The sequence below is a fragment of the Amphibalanus amphitrite genome, unplaced genomic scaffold (assembly GCF_019059575.1).
Source record: "Amphibalanus amphitrite isolate SeventyFive unplaced genomic scaffold, NRLGWU_Aamphi_draft 000829F_arrow, whole genome shotgun sequence".
Classification (NCBI taxonomy): domain Eukaryota; kingdom Metazoa; phylum Arthropoda; class Thecostraca; order Balanomorpha; family Balanidae; genus Amphibalanus; species Amphibalanus amphitrite.
The window spans coordinates 200,033-217,721 of NW_024882323.1; the positions used below are offsets into that span (position 1 = coordinate 200,033).

Sequence of the window (17,689 nt, forward strand, 5' to 3'; positions counted from 1 at the left end):
TATCTATCCCCGTCATGAGACGGTTGTTTGCCCCAATTTTTCCGCTAGACTCTGCGCCTGACAGTGGCCGAACGTCAAAATGCGCGTGTCAGGGCACCGCGAAATTTCCGGCACTTTGCGAAAAATGGGTCGAGTTGGGACCAGCTAAAGCGGCGGACAACGCGCTGTCTCGGACACACGTGTGGGTCATTCTCCCCGAGGAAAATTGGTCGCTACCTCCGAGTGGATACCGGGTTCAGAGGAGATACTCAACATTCCTGTGAGCTCCTAAGAAACGGGTGCGCGTGTCTCTGTAGCGGTATTTGTTATTGTGTACTGGAGAGTTGGACTGCAGTGCAGAAAGTATGCGACACATCTTTCAATGGTGATTGATTGGCCTACTTTCTTCCTTGGGGCAACTCTCATTGCGCACCAAGACACAGAAATGACTTGTGATTACATAGAATTTGCAATGCAGAATACCGACCAATTAAAGAAGTACGATTACTCTACTTGTCAGTGCTTATGGATTTGTAACAAAGTGCTGTGATTGGTTCTATTTTGCATCTTCTCTTCGTCGTGACACAAAGACAATTGAATGCGCCTTTATCACATTTCACGATTCAAACCAATGTTTTTATTGATACAAGCACTGAAAGAGGCACATTATCAATATAAATAACAATTCATTGTAAATAACTATCAAAAATGTATGTACTTATCTTACCTAAAGGGATAACAACAACCAATCAACCAGTCTCTAAAATGCCGTTCAATTCTGGCTTATGGCCCGCGCCAACATTTACGACGTCCCGAAACACGCATTTTGCGATGTCAGATGGCCAATGCCCAATAATCAATACCCCATCAAAAATGAGCAGCAGTTCGAGGCTTCGAGCATTGCGCCATTCTGCATAGCCTGCCAGTTGTTCAATACTACGCGTTTGGCTGTCGCCAAAATAGAACAAGAACATCATTCGGTCATTCTGCATAACACATTGACAGAGGACAAATGTTCGTCACTCGCCGTATATATAGAGCGCCATGAGGTTCGTCAATAGACGATGGACTGAACGCTTTGTCATATTGCCACAATGGTCAGTTGTTGGCAGAACGGTTTCCCAATTGGCGAAACCGATCGATGCAAATGCAACGCAACAGTGACTTCAAACGACGTTTATTTGAACTTGTTATTTTATGAAAGATAAATAGATAAAAAGATAAACCGCTGGTAAACAACGTCTGTTGAAGAAACATATGACATGTCACTTGTCAGTTATCAAGGAACTTATGAAGAACATATGATACTCAAAGATACGCACAAAAAGATGGTAATAATCTTAATTGTCAAAATACCTTGAACCGCAGCGCGAGCTGAAAAATGTCTGTTTAACACGCCGTGTTGAATTGTCAATATATCACATATTGCAACAAATCACAAACGCTTGTCAGGTGTCACTTGTTAGCTCAGCTCACTGCCCAAATGTCCAATTTCCTCACTGTTGACGCACTCACTGGGTCAGATAACCACTCTGCCTTGTTACCAAACAAAGAGAACACAGTATCTGGCGTAATTGCCACCATTGATAGTGATACCCACACCTGGTCGCCGGGTATAAGGTCCGGCACAACACCTGTCTGTTTCGACCTTCTCATTCTTCCTGGGTCATGACTATACCGTCCACTTCCTTTACTAGATGTGTGCTCAGTACTTCACTGCTTCATGGTGATTTTGAATCACAGGTTTCTGAAGCAGTAATCTAAGCATCGTTTCGGAATGATTGAGAAGTCGTGTGTATTGTTTATTACGAGTGTTAGTTCGCTATTGCCACTCCTTTTTTCTTTTTTCTTTATTAAGATTGAGGTTTGTCAATAGTGAAGAAAATTTAATTCCACTGCGAAAGAAGAAGGAAATTGAGAAAAAGCAAGATAGAAAGAAAAGAAAAAGCAGAGCGGAGGAGTTTCATGTGAAACTTTCAAGGCCCCTCAGTTAAATCTTCCTGCGTTTCATCCACCTGCCGAAGACTGCTGTAGCAACTTTATCCACCATTTCCACTAGAGTGAACAGCGAAAAACCCGTCACCATTCCAACAAACCCAGCACAATTGGCCAGGAGAGTACTCAAAGAAAATGGCAGAGACTCCTCCACGGCTTCGGTCGCCAAATAAAAAGTGAGTATAAAATTGGTTCGATTCGCCTGTTCGGTTGGCTTTGATTCTTGGACTTGCGTGATATAACTAGTTTCACTGCAACTTTTCAGGCAGCCACACCCCTTCACGATTTTCATAAGACCCGGAGGGACGACAAGATTTCCAGCTGGAACCGTTTCAGAGTGGTTTCCGACACGGGTCATTTGTTCTGACAAACTTAACATTCCTTCACCGTTTGAGGAAAACAACAGCTGCTCGCATACGGGAAGGTGACGAAGCGCAGCTGGCGGCTGTTCGCCGTCTTTTCCCACCATGTGTGGCAGTCGGCAGCCGGTGTGCGATGTCAGTCTCTGCCACAGACACTCCTTGAGGCAGCCGGCCTTGGAGTAGCCGACCTTGCTGATGCAGGGACGTCGACGGAGGTTCACCCTCTGACGCACCTTGGCCGTCACTGTAAATTGCGCAGAGTGCCCCGCGAAGAGACGCACGCTTGGAGTGACCAGCGAGCCATCGTTAGCTGTGACAGCACTAAGATCACCCACATTAGGCTCATCGGATCCATGGAAGAAGAGTTGGAAGGCAACGCCTCTGTCAGTGGTAAACATAGGCGAAGTCTGCAGCTTGAACACCATCTTAAGAACGCTGAGCTTTTCCGGATTGAGAAGCTCATGACTTGGTTCGAACGTAATGCACCGATTTGGCCAGATACCGGATCTTAAGGAAAGGTAGAAGCGTTGTTTCCAAGACCCAAGTGCACTATCGGTGCTGCCAATTATAGACTTTGTGAATCGATAGTGCTTGCTGGGCATTTCCATCGTGTTCGCAGACGATCGGATCTCCATGGTGATCAACTGGTAGAACTCCTCCACTGAGAGCGAGCCGTTGTTGGTGCGTCGCACAGCATCAGCAACAAAGGTGTCGTTCCTCAGGTACGTGCCAGGACAAAGAGTTAGCCTCGGGAAGGCGACCAGGCGGGGTTCGATGCTTGTGCTCACAGGCTGTGCCCGGTACTGAATGATCTGAAGCCAGAGTAACGCTGCCATCAGTAGAAGAAGTGCCCCGCGTGCTGCGCTGCGTAACACCACACGCAGTGGACATAGCTGGGAACTGTCACCTCCTGATCTCTTACCTGACCTCCTCCTGCCGCCTCCTGAGCTCTCACTTTGCTTCTGGAAGTTTTGGCGGAAAGCTTGCGTCCATTTGGAGCAGAAGATTCGGCGTCTGATCTTGGTGTGTCTGGTAGCTGTAGGACGTCGGTCTTTCTGTGTGAGGGAGGCTTTTCGTCCATCAGCTGAAAGTGCAGTGCTAATATTCGTCGGAAAAAGCGTCCCCGTGCGGTGTGCACCTGTAGCGTCCATTCCAAACTTTTAGGGGCGACTGGCTGACTTCCTTGGAGCGATTATCCATATATAGTCGGGGCGCATGCGTGGGCAAATTTCCGAAGCCTTCATCGTCAACACAGTATCCGATCATTGATATTTGACAGCCGTGCATGGCAGTTGTGTGTGTATACACACGGTATTTGCACGCAGAATAGTGGTGGAACGTCGAAAATGTGCACACCAACACATGGCTTTGACCATTCTGGGAAGGGCATTACTGAAAGCAAACTTCCGTTTTAATATGGCGCCGACGATGATAGATGAACTGACGCAAAACAAGACATTGTTACTGCTAGCTGCTTTTGCGACACTTATCGGGATTGCTTGGTACCTTTCATAAAAATCAATTTTACCAAACATACGGTGAAACATGCAGGTAGCTTGTTAGGAAATATTGATTATTTCTTTCGAAAGACGTTGCACTTGTCTAATTAGTCATCCGTGTATCCAAGCTTGTCGCTTTTGGTAGGGAGGCTGGGAATAGGGATAGGTATTGATATTTTTTTTTTTGCAAATGACGTAAATGACCTGGACAGAATCGAAAGGGTGCAACAACGTTTCTTATATTGGCTATATTGTTATACTCGATGTCAAGACTCACCATCAGCTATTGATTACAGACTACAGTGACTTGCTTTGCTGCGATTATTTGGCGTCGCATGTCTAGAGAATAGGCGTCGACAATATTACATTATGTTTGTTGCCAAATTGTATAAAAATCATACTGATTGTGCAGCCCTTTTAGCCCATTTCCCTCTATTTATCGCGCCAAGGGCAACGAGAAACACCGAACAAGCACGTGGTGTCTTTCATGTTCCATTTGCGAGAGTAGACGCGGTACAAAGGTCACTTTTTGTTAGAGCACCATCGTTTGTTAATAAGTTTTTGTTTCAGTGTACTGATGCTGATGTATTCCATGACTCTTTAAGGGAACTTAGGGCCAATGTGTCAACATATGTAAAAGAATTGTAAAATTGTATCGTAGTCGCAATGTTTTTGTCCCAGTGTTTGTGTGTAACATTTGACTGATTTTGAGTACTTGGACATTAAATGGGCCTACGTATGCCTGTTGTCCTTGACCCCAAATAAATAAATAAATAAATAAATAAAGCACCATCATCATCCGCCTGCCTTTGAGAGTGACCACCAAAGTATCTGGCAAATGATTTCATACAATGGTTTATACTGATACTGGTTGGTGGCCGTGGCTGAGTGTTTCCATTTAAAAGCCGCGGTAAGGTAACTAATGCTGAATGTTTAAAATGACCTGTTTACGGAACAATTGTTAACCCGCGCACCGACGGGGGTCTGCGCCAACTTCGTACCGACGGGGGGGGGGGGCGGATGACCGCCCCCCCCCTGAGATCTCGAGAACGAAGCAAGATAGCGACAAGCGGTAAACGGCATCGGATACGCACGGCCAAGATATACAATTTTTACTAAGGTCATTTTCAGGTCAGGTCAAAGATGACGTCACAGGGGTCGAAAAAGTCAAAATGGCGGCGCTAGATATGGAGAGAGTTTTTCTCGAATAACTTTCGAATTAGTCAAGATAGGAACAAACTAAGGGCATCATCGTGATCCTCTCGTCAATCCGCATCGAATGATATATATGTTGACCTCGAAAGGTCAAGGTCAAAGGTTGACCTCAGGTCACGTGACCTCGAGGTCATCATGTATATCATTCGATGCGTCTTGACGAGCTGAACACAATGAGACCATCCACGCGTCTGTATCTTGTTCCTGTACGGAGTTATTGGCCAAAAACCTTTGGTGACCTTTGATGACGTCACATGACCTCAGAGCTGCCCAACAGCAAAACAGACCTCAAGGTAGTGAAGGTTGATCGTATATGAAGTCATGTATGGTATATGGGGCCATTCCGACCCGTTTTAGTGGTAAAAACAGGGAGTTGATTTTTCCCCCATTGACTTATAATGGGGAGGTCGCGAAATTGACCTGACCTTAGGTCACCGATATCAAAATTCCGAGATATACAAACTGTAGCTACTAATGACCTAATAATATCCTGCGAGTTTCAAAGACCTCCGACATCTACTGTAGCTCTGGCACGGTGACAAAGTTGCAAAAAAGTGACTTGAGGTTGGGTCATTCAAAGTGACCTGGTGACCTGACCTTAAAAGGTAGGAGGTTCAAACTTGCACACCATGTGTAAAATTGATGAGGTTATAGTCATACCAAATTTCGCGGCGCTACGCGCCGCGGTTTTCCCGCTATTCACGAAAAACCTCAGGGGGGGGCGGATATCCGCCCCCCCGTCGGTGCGCGGGTTAATTGTCACTTCGACCTAGCGAGGCGCTCTGGTTTAAACGTTTTCTAAACTAAGGTTCACTGAGAGGGTATCCACTATCCAGTATTTCCATTCAAGTTTCAAAGTCATATAAAGGTAGGTGCTAATAAAATGCAATAGGTACTATATATAGCACAGACTTCTCTATACAGAATAGAGAAGTCTGTGTATATAGGTAAGGAAATATATTTTTTTTTGGGGGGGGGGCAAGTTATTAAAGGACAAAGCTGGTATTCACAAGTTAAGTAGTAATTGATCATCAAAAGTATTGGATAAGATATTACTGACCCTCTACGTTCGTATCCAGATGACGTGATAGACTCATGCCATTGCCAAACGGTTTACTTTCATATTGGCCGCGCTCTTGTATTCTTGACGAAGACGATGTCACGAAATTGAGGCATTTTCAATGACATGTTTGCGCGATATGCACATGTTTGACGCTTCATTTGTTACGATGCTTGTGTGGCGAGGCCAAATAAAAAAGTGCTGCCGACTCCGTCCCGTTTCAAAAAGGACAGTGGATGTTGACACGATGGTAGACGTCATTGACGATTGACTTGCATTGCGTGTGTTTGCATGCACCTTAATCCATTTTAGCGAATATGACGCACCGTAGAAAAGCACATCAATGAAGCATTGACACCAGTATGTCGAGTGACGCCAATGCTGGCGATATTTGTTTTCTCAAAAGGTGAACCGATCAGTTGGTTTTCCACTGGCGCTAGTCAGCTATATCTATTGATTTCCTTGATACTGTGCAGAGTTTGGTAGCCTGAGGACGGAAAACCGTGAGCCCTTGTCAGTCGTGAGAAAGCGGTCGAATCCATTTCGCTCGATACTGGTACGAGCGCTAATTCGCAACATATGTTTTTTATTTGTTTGTCAGGTTAAAGTATGAAAACAAAACACGTTTCATTATTATAGTTTTCACTGCGATGGTAATAACTGAGAAATGTTTGCTCTACCAGCGATTTTGCTCTCGAAACAACCTTTTTGTGTTTCACATCACGAGCAATCATTATGTTCGTAAATAGTCCGGCTTTAAATGGTCTTTAAACCGTCTATGAGGATATAATTCTAGATGCTGCAATACTTTTTGAATTATTCAATTACCATCATTGCTGACCAGCAAGATCAGTTCACCTTTGCGTGATTGTTATCACACTGTAATCTGATGCCAATTAGTGTGAAATAATTGATTGAGTTAACGAATCAATGGAGCTTCGGAGTCCTTTACAAAACTGTTCGTACGTTTCACCTTTTTACCTTGTATGGCTCGCACTATTCGTACTCACTGGTTTACGTAGTGCAGAAATATTTATCGCTCACATCTCCAAACATTTGCTCTCAATTGCTGATGTATTTCAAATACAGCCCTTAAAGCCATTTACCGGGAAGTTCATTGCTACCACTGTATCGGTCGCATTCATCGACATAAGACAAAGGACAACAAATTATTTACGAGACAGGACTGGACGAGACAACAAGAAACATCAACTTCTGTCATAGACAGGGTAGGACGCCACACTTCTACAACGACACACATTCCAAGCATACAACAGAAACACACATAATATAACTCCTAATAATACCTACAGGGTAGAATTGATCACATCGATGATGGGGCGAGAATCAACGGCGAATATTCAGCTAGTCATGACAGGGTGCATCACTTTCCGTACTGGGTCTGAGCAGCGTACGATGGCATCTGAGGTCCAGCCCGCCTTTGGCCCGTGCTGGAGGCATAGCTGTTGACCGTGTTGGAGCTAGCGCCGTAGTATCCAGTGCCGTAGTATCCACTGTTCGAGCTTCCGTAGTAGCCCCCAGTGGAGCCGGAGCTTAGACCGGAGCCAACCCGGCTGTAGTAAGGCCTGGCGTAGCCGTAGCCCTGGCCGTAGCCAGTGTAGCCAAGGCTGGTTCCCAGGCTACCCCTGGATGTTCCGAAAGAACTGCCGATACCTCGGGAGGCGCCTCCGATGCCACGGAAGGAGCGACCTGAAGAGCGGAACCTGCCTCCTGAAAGCCTTCTGGCGATGGTGATGCCATCCTGAACGCCCGCGGTGTAGTACCGCGCGAAGCCCTTGGAGTAGGCGTCCGAGTAGCCGCGCAGGTAGCCCTTGTAGAAGTAGCTCTGGTCTGGCACAGAGACGTAGATGTAGCGAGTCTGAGGCACGCTATAGTAGGAAAGACCACCGCGAGACGGGCGCCGGAATCCAGCAGAGCCGCCGCCCAGAAGGCTGCCGCCTCCGAGGAGGCCGAAGGAGTACGGCAGCAGGTACGGGTTGAAGCAGTTGCTGCCGCCGTGGATACTGAGAAGGCCAGAGCCGAAGGCACAGGCGCCGCTGAAGAAACGCTGACCTCCGCCAATAAGTCCCCTGCTTCCGCCCAGGAATGTTCTGCTTCCGCCAAGGAATCCTCTGCTTCCGCTCAAGAATCCTCTACCTCCGCTCAAGAATCCTCTGCTGCCTCCGAAGAGCCGCCTTCCGCCGCCAAACAGCCGCCTTCCGCCGCCAAACAGGCTGCTTCCACCACCGATCAAGCTAGTTCCGAGGCCAATACTTGATCCGCCGAAGCTTCCTCCACGAACAACAGATGACCCGATGATGGCAGGCGCGGGTGCTACAGCAGGGCCTGCGAGACTGACTCCGCCTCCTCCGATTCCCACGCTGCTGCCGAAGGCAACACCGCCACCGCCGCCGCCTGCAGCCAGGACTCCAACGCCTCCGCCACCTCCTCCTCCTCCAAGGAAGCTGACGCCGCCTCCGCCTCCGCCGCCAGCGCCGATGAGGCCTATACCTCCGCCGCCTCCACTGCCGCCTCCGAGGAAGCTTACGCCCCCACCTCCGCCGCCGCCAGCTCCAATGAAACTTGCGCCGCCTCCGCCCAAGCTGCCACCGCTAATGCCAAGACCTAAGTCGGCGCCGCCTCCGAAACTGCCGAGGCCGACGTCGAAGTCTCCTCCGACCGTGCTGAAGTCCCCGCCGAAGTCGAAGCCGCCCCCGCAGTCATCGTCATCGTCGCAGTCATCGGCAGCGACCAGCGCCGCCAGAAAGAGCGCCCACAGCAGCTGAGAAACAAATTATGGTCAGAGGTGAGGCCCACAACAGCTTTTCAGAGAGTTAGTAAGTGGAGGGATATTGGTCAAATGTGTCTTACAGCGGCTTTTCAGAGAGTTCATATGATGAAGAGCGCCCACAGCAGCTGAGGAGAGGAGCATGGTCAGAGCCGTCAGAGGTGAGTGAGACCCAAAGCAGCATTGGAGAAGGCGGGAAGTCAGCGCTTGCGAAGGAGAAGCATCCACAGTTATGGGAATTAAGTAAGAGAAAGACCCACAGCGCCCACATTAATTGCGTCGGGTGTCATGAGGACTGATGGACGTGACTGGCGGAACCAGACTGGCTAGTGTTAGCTGCGGATAGGAAGGAATCAGGAGTGTCACCGACAGGGGCGAAACATATAACAGCTGTAGGGGCAGGACTAGGAGTATGTCAGGAGCAGCACCTAAGACGATATCAGACCAAAGTTTAGGCGTGTTTGAGGCCGTGTTGATGTTGTAGCAACCGCTATAAAACTTCTATCAGACCGTATTGTTGGAGTCTATCTGCGAGAGCGGAAATAATAAATTTAGTAATACCGCTACAATAAACTTTTTGATGTAATTCCAGTTTGATATAAGAGCATGCCAATTTTACCTATAACTAGATATAATATAACGCAACAAATTTTCACAAATTTACGTTCGTTGAACATATAGTATCTTTTGATCTAATGCAAGGAGCGCAATGCGTTCAAACGAACCACTCGAAACATTTCATAGAGCAACCAATGCTGCATTTCTCGGAGAACAAAGACTCACAAGAAGTGTCTTAAACGGCAGTTGACCCAATAACCCTTTGATCTTTGAGCCATTGTATGTCGCTTACCTTCATGTCTATCCCGTGGGCTGACCGCCGAACAAGTGGTATCTCCTGACAACATTGCTCCCAATTTATACTTACATGCTCTGAGCACGCTTTTCCGCCTGCGTCGTCTCAGCTCGGCTAAAAGGTGCTCCGTTTTCCCCGGTCCCCCGATCTGTCCACAGATTGTTGAGGAAGCTGCACTGGTCTCTGTCAGCAGCTGCTGCCGTACCTACCTCCCACGCGCACTGAGACAAAACCTCAACGTCAGCAGGAGCCGGAGAGCATACTTTCCCGGTTACTGGAGGTTGATTGAAATCGCTGCGGTAGGCAGCACCAATGCAAAGAACTCCAAGCGCGGCATTTGGTAGATACCGGAGCGGAAAGCTTGACTGTTTGTGCACACCATGAGGTGACCCAATTCAGAAGAAAAAATAGGGCGGTTCAAGGTATACGCTGCGATTTGAGCAGGGACAGCCATTTGTTAGACAAAACGCCTATTCTTACATCTTCCGCTATGCATATGGAATAGTTAAAAACTTTGCAATGATTGATTAATATTGGCAATGCATTGCACGTTGAGAAGATGACGCAATAGGAATAAAACCGGAATTAAATATCGATGCATAATCGATAATCGATGCATGGATAGTGCGTGCGTAATAATTTGCCTAACTATTGTGCCTTTGAGGATGCAGGACACAACGAAATGTAACCAAACTGCTCATCAAATCAAGGCCGTGCAAACATGTGTAACAACCATATAGTCTACCCCATGTCTGCGTGAAGCTAGTGTAGATGGCACGGCAGTTCCCCAGCCTGCGGCATTCATTTCATCGTTACAAATATAAACAAACGCCGAGCGTTCAGCGTCCGGTGGCCTCCATCTGACGACCAGCTGTGCGGCGGCGAGGGAAGACACGGAACATGTGCCTCGTCCCGTGGTCGCCAGTCTGTTTCCCCGCTCTGTGGCTGAGAGTGGCTTCGTATAGCACAGCTCAGCGGTACAGGGACAGATAACAGCACAACACTTGATCAGTGCCAGTCGGTTTAGGTTATCGTGCTGTTGTCCCAAGTCTGAGCCCTAAAGTGGTCATCAGTGAGCTTGATCCTACGTTACAAAGCTCCGTTACGCGGAGAACGCTAGTGTCACGGAATTAACCCGCGCACCGACGGGGGTCTGCGCCAACTTAGTACCGACGGGGGGGGGGGGCGGATGACCGCCCCCCCCCCTGAGATCTCGAGAACGAAGCAAGATAGCGACAAGCGGTAAACGGCATCGGATACGCACGGACAAGGTCTACAATTTTTACTAAGGTCATTTTCAGGTCAGGTCAAAGATGACGTCACAGGGGTCGAAAAAGTCAAAATGGCGGCGCTAGATATGGATAGGGTTTTTCTCGAATAACTTTCGAAGTAGTCAATATAGGAACAAACTAAGGGCATCATCGTGATCCTCTCGTCAATCCGCATCGAATGATATATATGTTGACCTCGAAAGGTCAAGGTCAAAGGTTGACCTCAGGTCACGTGACCTCGAGGTCATCATGTATATCATTCGATGCGTCTTGACGAGCTGAACACAATGAGACCATCCGCGCGGCTGTATCTTATTCCCGTAAGGAGTTATTGGCAAAAAACCTTTGGTGACCTTTGATGACGTCACATGACCTTACAGCTGCCCAACAGCAAAACAGACCTCAAGGTAGTGAAGGTTGATCGTATGTGAAGTCATGTATGGTATATGGGGCCATTCCGACCCGTTTTAGTGGTAAAAACAGGGAGTTGATTTTCCCCCCCATTGACTTATAATGGGGAGGTCGCGAAATTGACCTGACCTTAGGTCACCGACATCAAAATTCCGAGATATACAAATTGTAGCTACTAATGACCTTATAACATCCTGCGACTTTCAAAGGCCTCCGACATCTACTGTAGCTCTGGCACGGTGACAAAGTTGCAAAAAAGTGACTTGAGGTTGGGTCATTCAAAGTGACCTAGTGACCTGACCTTAAAAGTTAGGAGGTTCAAACTTGCACACCATGTGTAAAATTGATGAGGTTATAATCATACCAAATTTCGCGGCGCTACGCGCCGCGGTTTTCCCGCTATCCGCGAAAAACCTCAGGGGGGGGGGCGGATATCCGCCCCCCCCGTCGGTGCGCGGGTTAACGACAACGCGTAACGCTGTTGTGACGCAACAACAAGACACGCGGCGGTTATCGTTACGCAGATACCAGTTAGATTAGTCATTCGCCATACTTTGGCAGGCATTCGCCATACTTTGCAATTCAAACAATTTGGCTGCGATAACCAAGGCAATGACCACCGTGACTGAAAACCCACCGACACCGAGGCGTATTACGGACCTGCTAGCTGTGAGGGAGATGCTGCGACCGCTGGGCACAGGAGCCGCCAGGGTAAGTTTGATGGCGGCGGTGGTAAAGATTAGTTGGCAGAGAGTTAGTTACAGTTAGTTAGTAGTTCTTAGTTAGTAGAGAGTTAGTTAGTTGGCAGAGAGCGCTCGCATTGACTTGACCTCAATGCCATACTATAGTGTAATTGTCACCCACTAGCAATGTATGTACGCAAAGCGATGGACCTTGAAATTCAACATGCTTCGCCAATATGTGTAATGAATTCACGAATTATGTAAGTGCTATTTGATGAAAAGTGTCATTCGCTCGTTTGGCCGATAATCACTCGATTATTCTCTATTTCAGATGCGGTGCTTGGTTGAGCTGATGATCCTTGGCATCAACGACTGTGGGTACACAATCTTCACAGAAGAGGGAATGGCTGATGGTTCACCGATAATCCTGACAATTCAGGTGGGAATGGCTCTGGGTGGGAAAAAGGTAGGCCAAGCGTGCACTGAAAATATGGTTCTCAGATCAAAACTAATTTGACTTAAAACGGCTATCAACTAAAATTCCTCAGCTCTGCCTCGCTTGCTCGGCTCTTCTGGAAAATAAATTTACTTCGCTTCCATTCCAACCGTCTTCAAGGGTTAAGGATGCAGGCTACTAATTAATGGAGCGATTTTGACCGATCTTCCTCTTGTTGTGTCTTCCTCAGAGGCCGCCAACTCCATCAAACGTCGTCGAACTGTTTATCACCGAGGCGAATATGCCTCAACTGGAACAGTTCCTCAAATCTTCAGAGGTAGCCAGTGAGCTCTGGACCGTGAGTTTTATGATGGCCGCTGCTCCGCTCTTCGCCGCCACTGTGGTAACTTCAGTGGCCAAGGCGATGGGATGCACTGTAGAAAATGAGGTGCATCGTCAGATATTTCTGACCCCCGAACAGCTGCCAGCATCACCCGCGTGAGTAAGACGCTAATCTGCACCAGCGGATGGGGGAAATAGAATAGACCTTAGGGGCTGGCCCATTCAGTCTCCGGGAAAATCGATGCTTCGATGAATCTGGTTCGACGAATCTGGAGAGCTGAGGAATCTAGTCGTCACGGATTTTGCGGTTTAGGTCGTAACAAGTACCTATATTTTAGCTACGAAGCAAGCTTGACAACAAACTGGCTGCAACTAGAATGCTGATCCTCTGTAGAGGGATAATGCACTCATTGACTTTAAACAACTCAGTTTTACCACCTTATTATCAACAGGTCATAGAATTGGTATGAAGCATATCTGAAACTTTTGACAGAAACGTTTCTGGCCAAAACATTACCCCTCGCCGGCACAGGCCATTTTGCGTCCTTCGACGGCACGGGGGGGGGGGGGGGGGTACGATCCCCCCTCGCGTTTGGCCCCTGATTGAGCTAGAGTTTCGCGGTAAAAACGAGCGTACTGCCCGTCACGAGAGGAGGCCGATGATATCCAATTTTAAGGTCCTAGGTCATCGGGTGACCTTCCAGGTCAGGTCAATGACCCGAAAATCGGGAAAATCGGAACCTGTTAGAAAGTCGTAAAGTGTGGCTGCTGTGGGGTTTTCCGGGGTGCTGATCACGAATATCGTGTTAGTTTTGCTCAGAGATGATGTCTTTAAGTATTTAGACCAGGTCGGGTCAGGTCAGGTCAGGTCAGGTCAACCGGTAGGGGTTGAGACGGGTATTCGTAATACGTGTCAACCGCCTCTGACAGCTTCGTAACATGTTACGAAGGCACCAAAACTTCTTCGTAAATGTTCAAATGGTTGCTAAATTCGAAATCAGCTCCAAAAACTAGCCTCGAAACATGTAAAACTCGAAAAAGTGAACCGAGGTCACCAAAGGTCAATGACCTGACCTGACCTTCAGGTGACCTTGACACCCACCCTTATGCATGGGAGCAACATCAAATCACATGTTTTAGCGTTTGAAATCACGAAAGCTTGCAAACGCGCGGCTAATGCGAGCCGACATACGCCGAATCGCGATTCCGGCCAAACATGGTCTCGGAAAAGAGGTCACAGGTCAAAGGTCATTTGGGTCAGGGTCATGAAATTTTCAGGGTAGGTGTAAAATTGATCAATGCGAGGGTACTAAAGTTTCGTCGCGATCGGCCGCTCTTTACGCGAGTTATTCGCGAAAAACCTTAGGGGGGGGGGGGGCTGCATCAACCCCCCCGTGCCGGCGAGGGTTACAGATCAAAGATGTTAAAATAAACCATTGTCAAACGTCCGTGCTGTCGTTGAATAAAAGGACTTTCGTTTTATACCAAATAACAACGAATTGTCGTAAAAATCACTTATTGCATAGCTGTAACACCCAGTGACGCCCTTTGACACCATTTGACGACCAATGTGCCTCCTTTTTCCACAGACTGACCGGAGTGACCATGCAGCCCCTAGACGAGACGCACATCCCCAAGCTGCTCAGTCGATGGCCCTACAGCTCTGTGGTGACAGACGCCGCCAGACTGGTGTTGGGACCCGTGCGGGCTGGGTTATCCATGGGAGTGTTCGCTAAGACACACGAACACACACAGCAGGCGGGGCGAGAGCAACGCGGCGTAGAGCGTAAACAGCAGCTTCATGGTGAGCAGGAACAGCAGCATCGCAATGAACAGAATGAACAGCACAGTCAGCAAGATGAGCATCAAAAACACTGCGATCAACAGGACCTACAAAAACATAACCAGCAAGAAAGACATGATCACGATCAGCATGACAGACTTCATAGTGAACACGATCAAGATCACAATCAGGAAGATCGTTCTCGCGATCAACAGGATGGTAGCAGCTCTTCTACATGCCCAGGAAAGCCGGACGAATGTCTCCAAAGTGATGCAAATCTACCTACTAAGCCAGCTAGTTTCAGTGAGAATGATGATAAGGACACACCACCACCACCGCCGGACAAACTTCTGGCCTGGATGGTGCTGAAGAGGTCAGGCGACGCGGGGTTCCTTTGGACCGAGGAACAGTTCAGAGGTCGAGGCTACGGTTCGGCAGTGCTAGTCGAACTTTGTCGTCTCTGTATCAAGCGAGGTCTCCAGCCTTGTGTTGGTACAAATGTGGACAATAAGACCACTCAGTGTATGTTGAAGAAACATGGCTTTAGGTATCTCTATACAGGTAGCTTTTTCGATGTGAGCCCGAAAGACGGGTCAGGATAGGTATCGTGCTATACATACTTGGTACGGAGTTTGCTGGAGTGGAGTAGCAAAGTGGTGTTCTTATGTCAGTCATACTTTTTCATTAACCGATCTGCAATAAATGTATATTTCCTCAGCAAAGCTCTCCTCAACGGACATTATAGGTATAAACGGCCAGCATATGGCGTTGAATTCGGCGGTATCCTTTCTTTATGACTACAGGGCATTTCCTTTACGTAGCGCAAACATTCTTGGCGAGTCAGGCATTCTTTATTTCACTTTCCTTCGATGGTCTTAACACAGAGAATTTCCTCAGCAACCGTTATACCATATTTCATGCTGCAATACAAGTCATTGTCAATGTGTAGGTGCACAATAGATTTAATTGAAGATAATTTAATGTGTTTTGCCATGTGCAGTTAAACGATTTAGTACACCAAAGGTCTTTGATATTTACTACTCTCTGCGCCTTCAAACTGTGTTGGACCGTAGTGTTCTTATATGTAGCTGAACTATTTGAAACCCATAAAACAGCTAGTTACTTCGGTGTTTGGATTTTTTCGTGTTCATCGCCTGTCCTTGGACCTCGAGGTTTTCTTCACCCGCTCTCAATTCATACTTCTTCTTCTTCTTCAGTCTGCTCCATCCAATAGATGCAATGTATTTTGACAGCCTTTCGCCTACATGCATAGCCTATGCGATCATGAGACGCCTGATAAACGTGCCTCTATCTTTTTCAAGTCTCAATTTTGCATTTCCAGCCATAGTTTGGTCTCCCTTATCATTTTTAATTTGTAGCAAAGCTCATTGAAGTTTAATTTTTAGTGTGCTTTTGTAGGTAGGTTCTTTCTTATTTGTCCTGGCAGTATGGACATTTACATTTACAGCCGAAATGATGAGCAATGTTTCATAAAACAGATGATGCCTTCACTACTTTAGGAAATGACTTAAGACGTAGGAAATGACGTAAATAATTAGGAAGCTATCATCAATATTACCAGTAAAACGCCTTTTGGGCGACCAACGGAGCGAGCGAGAGGACGGCCCTTGCACGTGCGAAATTGCGAGGGAGTACCTCCAACTAACTTGTGCACTGCACCCTACTAACCGGTCTTTAGCGATGTGCCAAATTTCAGCGCAATCGGCCGAGCCGTTCTCGAGATCTGGAAGCGGCACACTGCACGTGCGCACGTGCAAGCGGGGTCCAAACTGACTTTTGCACGGCACCCTACTAACTGGTCCCCAACCGTGTACCAAATTTGAGCGCAATCGGCCCAGCCGTTCTCGAGATCTGGGAGCGCCCCCTGCACGTGCGCACGTGCTGTAGCACCCCAACCTGAACACATGCAGATGAATTATCTGATGGAGACCTAACTGTGTACCGAGTTTCAATTCAATCGGCCCAACCGTTGTGCCGTTATTGAGGTTGCAATTTTGGAGGTTCTTAAAAAATGTCCAACTTTACCACGCGCCACGTGCGGTGGTTGGCAAGAACGCATGGTGGCCATCACACCACAGAACTTTTACGTCCAAGTGACATTCAGTAAAGAAGACCGCTTGTCAATCGGATGTCCCGTTCCTAAAATATTAGCTTTTGAAGAGCGTCCCCACGGCCGGCCGGCCGGCCGGCCGCTCATACTCAGGATTTTCCCTTAATTCAGTATGAGACTCCGCTCGCTTCGCTCGCTCCGTAATAACGCCTTTTGGGGCGACTAACGGAGCGAGCGAGAGGGTGAGCCTTGCACGTGCGAAATTTCGAGGGGGTACCTCCAGCTGACTTGTGCACGGCACCCTACTAACCGGACTCTAGCGATGTGCCAAATTTGAGCACAATCGGCCCAGCCGTTCTCGAGATCTGGAAGCGGCACCCTGCACGTGCGCACGTGCAAAATGGGTCCCAACTGACTTTTGCACGGCACCCTACTAATCGGTCCCTAACCATGTACCAAATTTGAGCGCCATCGGTTCAGCCGTTCTCGAGATCTGGAATCGACCCCTGCACGTGCGCACGTGCAGCAGCACCCCAACACTGGCTCATGGATATGCATTGCCTAGTGGGTGCCTACCTACATGCCAACTTTCAGCGCAATCGGCCAAGTAGTTACCGAGATATTGCAACAATTACAAAAGTGACACCTCTTCGTTTTGCACGTGGCACGTGCATAAGCGGTCACCCATATGCATCGGGAATAGTCCAATACTTGGTAGAAGGAATGAAGCTACCCTACAAAAATTACCGCATGTAAATCGGTCAAGTGGTTGCTGAGATATAAGCGTCGCAAAACCGTGACCACGGCCGGCCGGCCGGCCGGCCGCTCATACTCAGAAATTTCCGTTATTCTACGTAAGACTCCGCTCGCTTCGCTCGCTCCGTAATTACGGAGCGAGCGAAGCGAGCGTAGTCTTTCCTTAGATTAACGGAAATTTCTGA

General features: G+C 47.9%; 1 protein-coding gene across 1 annotated transcript; it reads right to left on the bottom strand.

Moving 5' to 3' along the window:
• Window positions 1-7,170: 7,170 nt before the first annotated feature.
• Window positions 7,171-9,783, bottom strand: LOC122366772 (loricrin-like). Its single transcript, XM_043339336.1, has 2 exons — window positions 9,749-9,783; window positions 7,171-8,892 (listed from the first exon to the last, which is right to left on the bottom strand). Exons 1-2 carry the CDS (start codon window positions 9,752-9,754, stop codon window positions 7,495-7,497), a joined length of 1,404 nt encoding a protein of 467 aa, XP_043195271.1. The 5' UTR covers window positions 9,755-9,783; the 3' UTR covers window positions 7,171-7,494.
• Window positions 9,784-17,689: the final 7,906 nt, after the last annotated feature.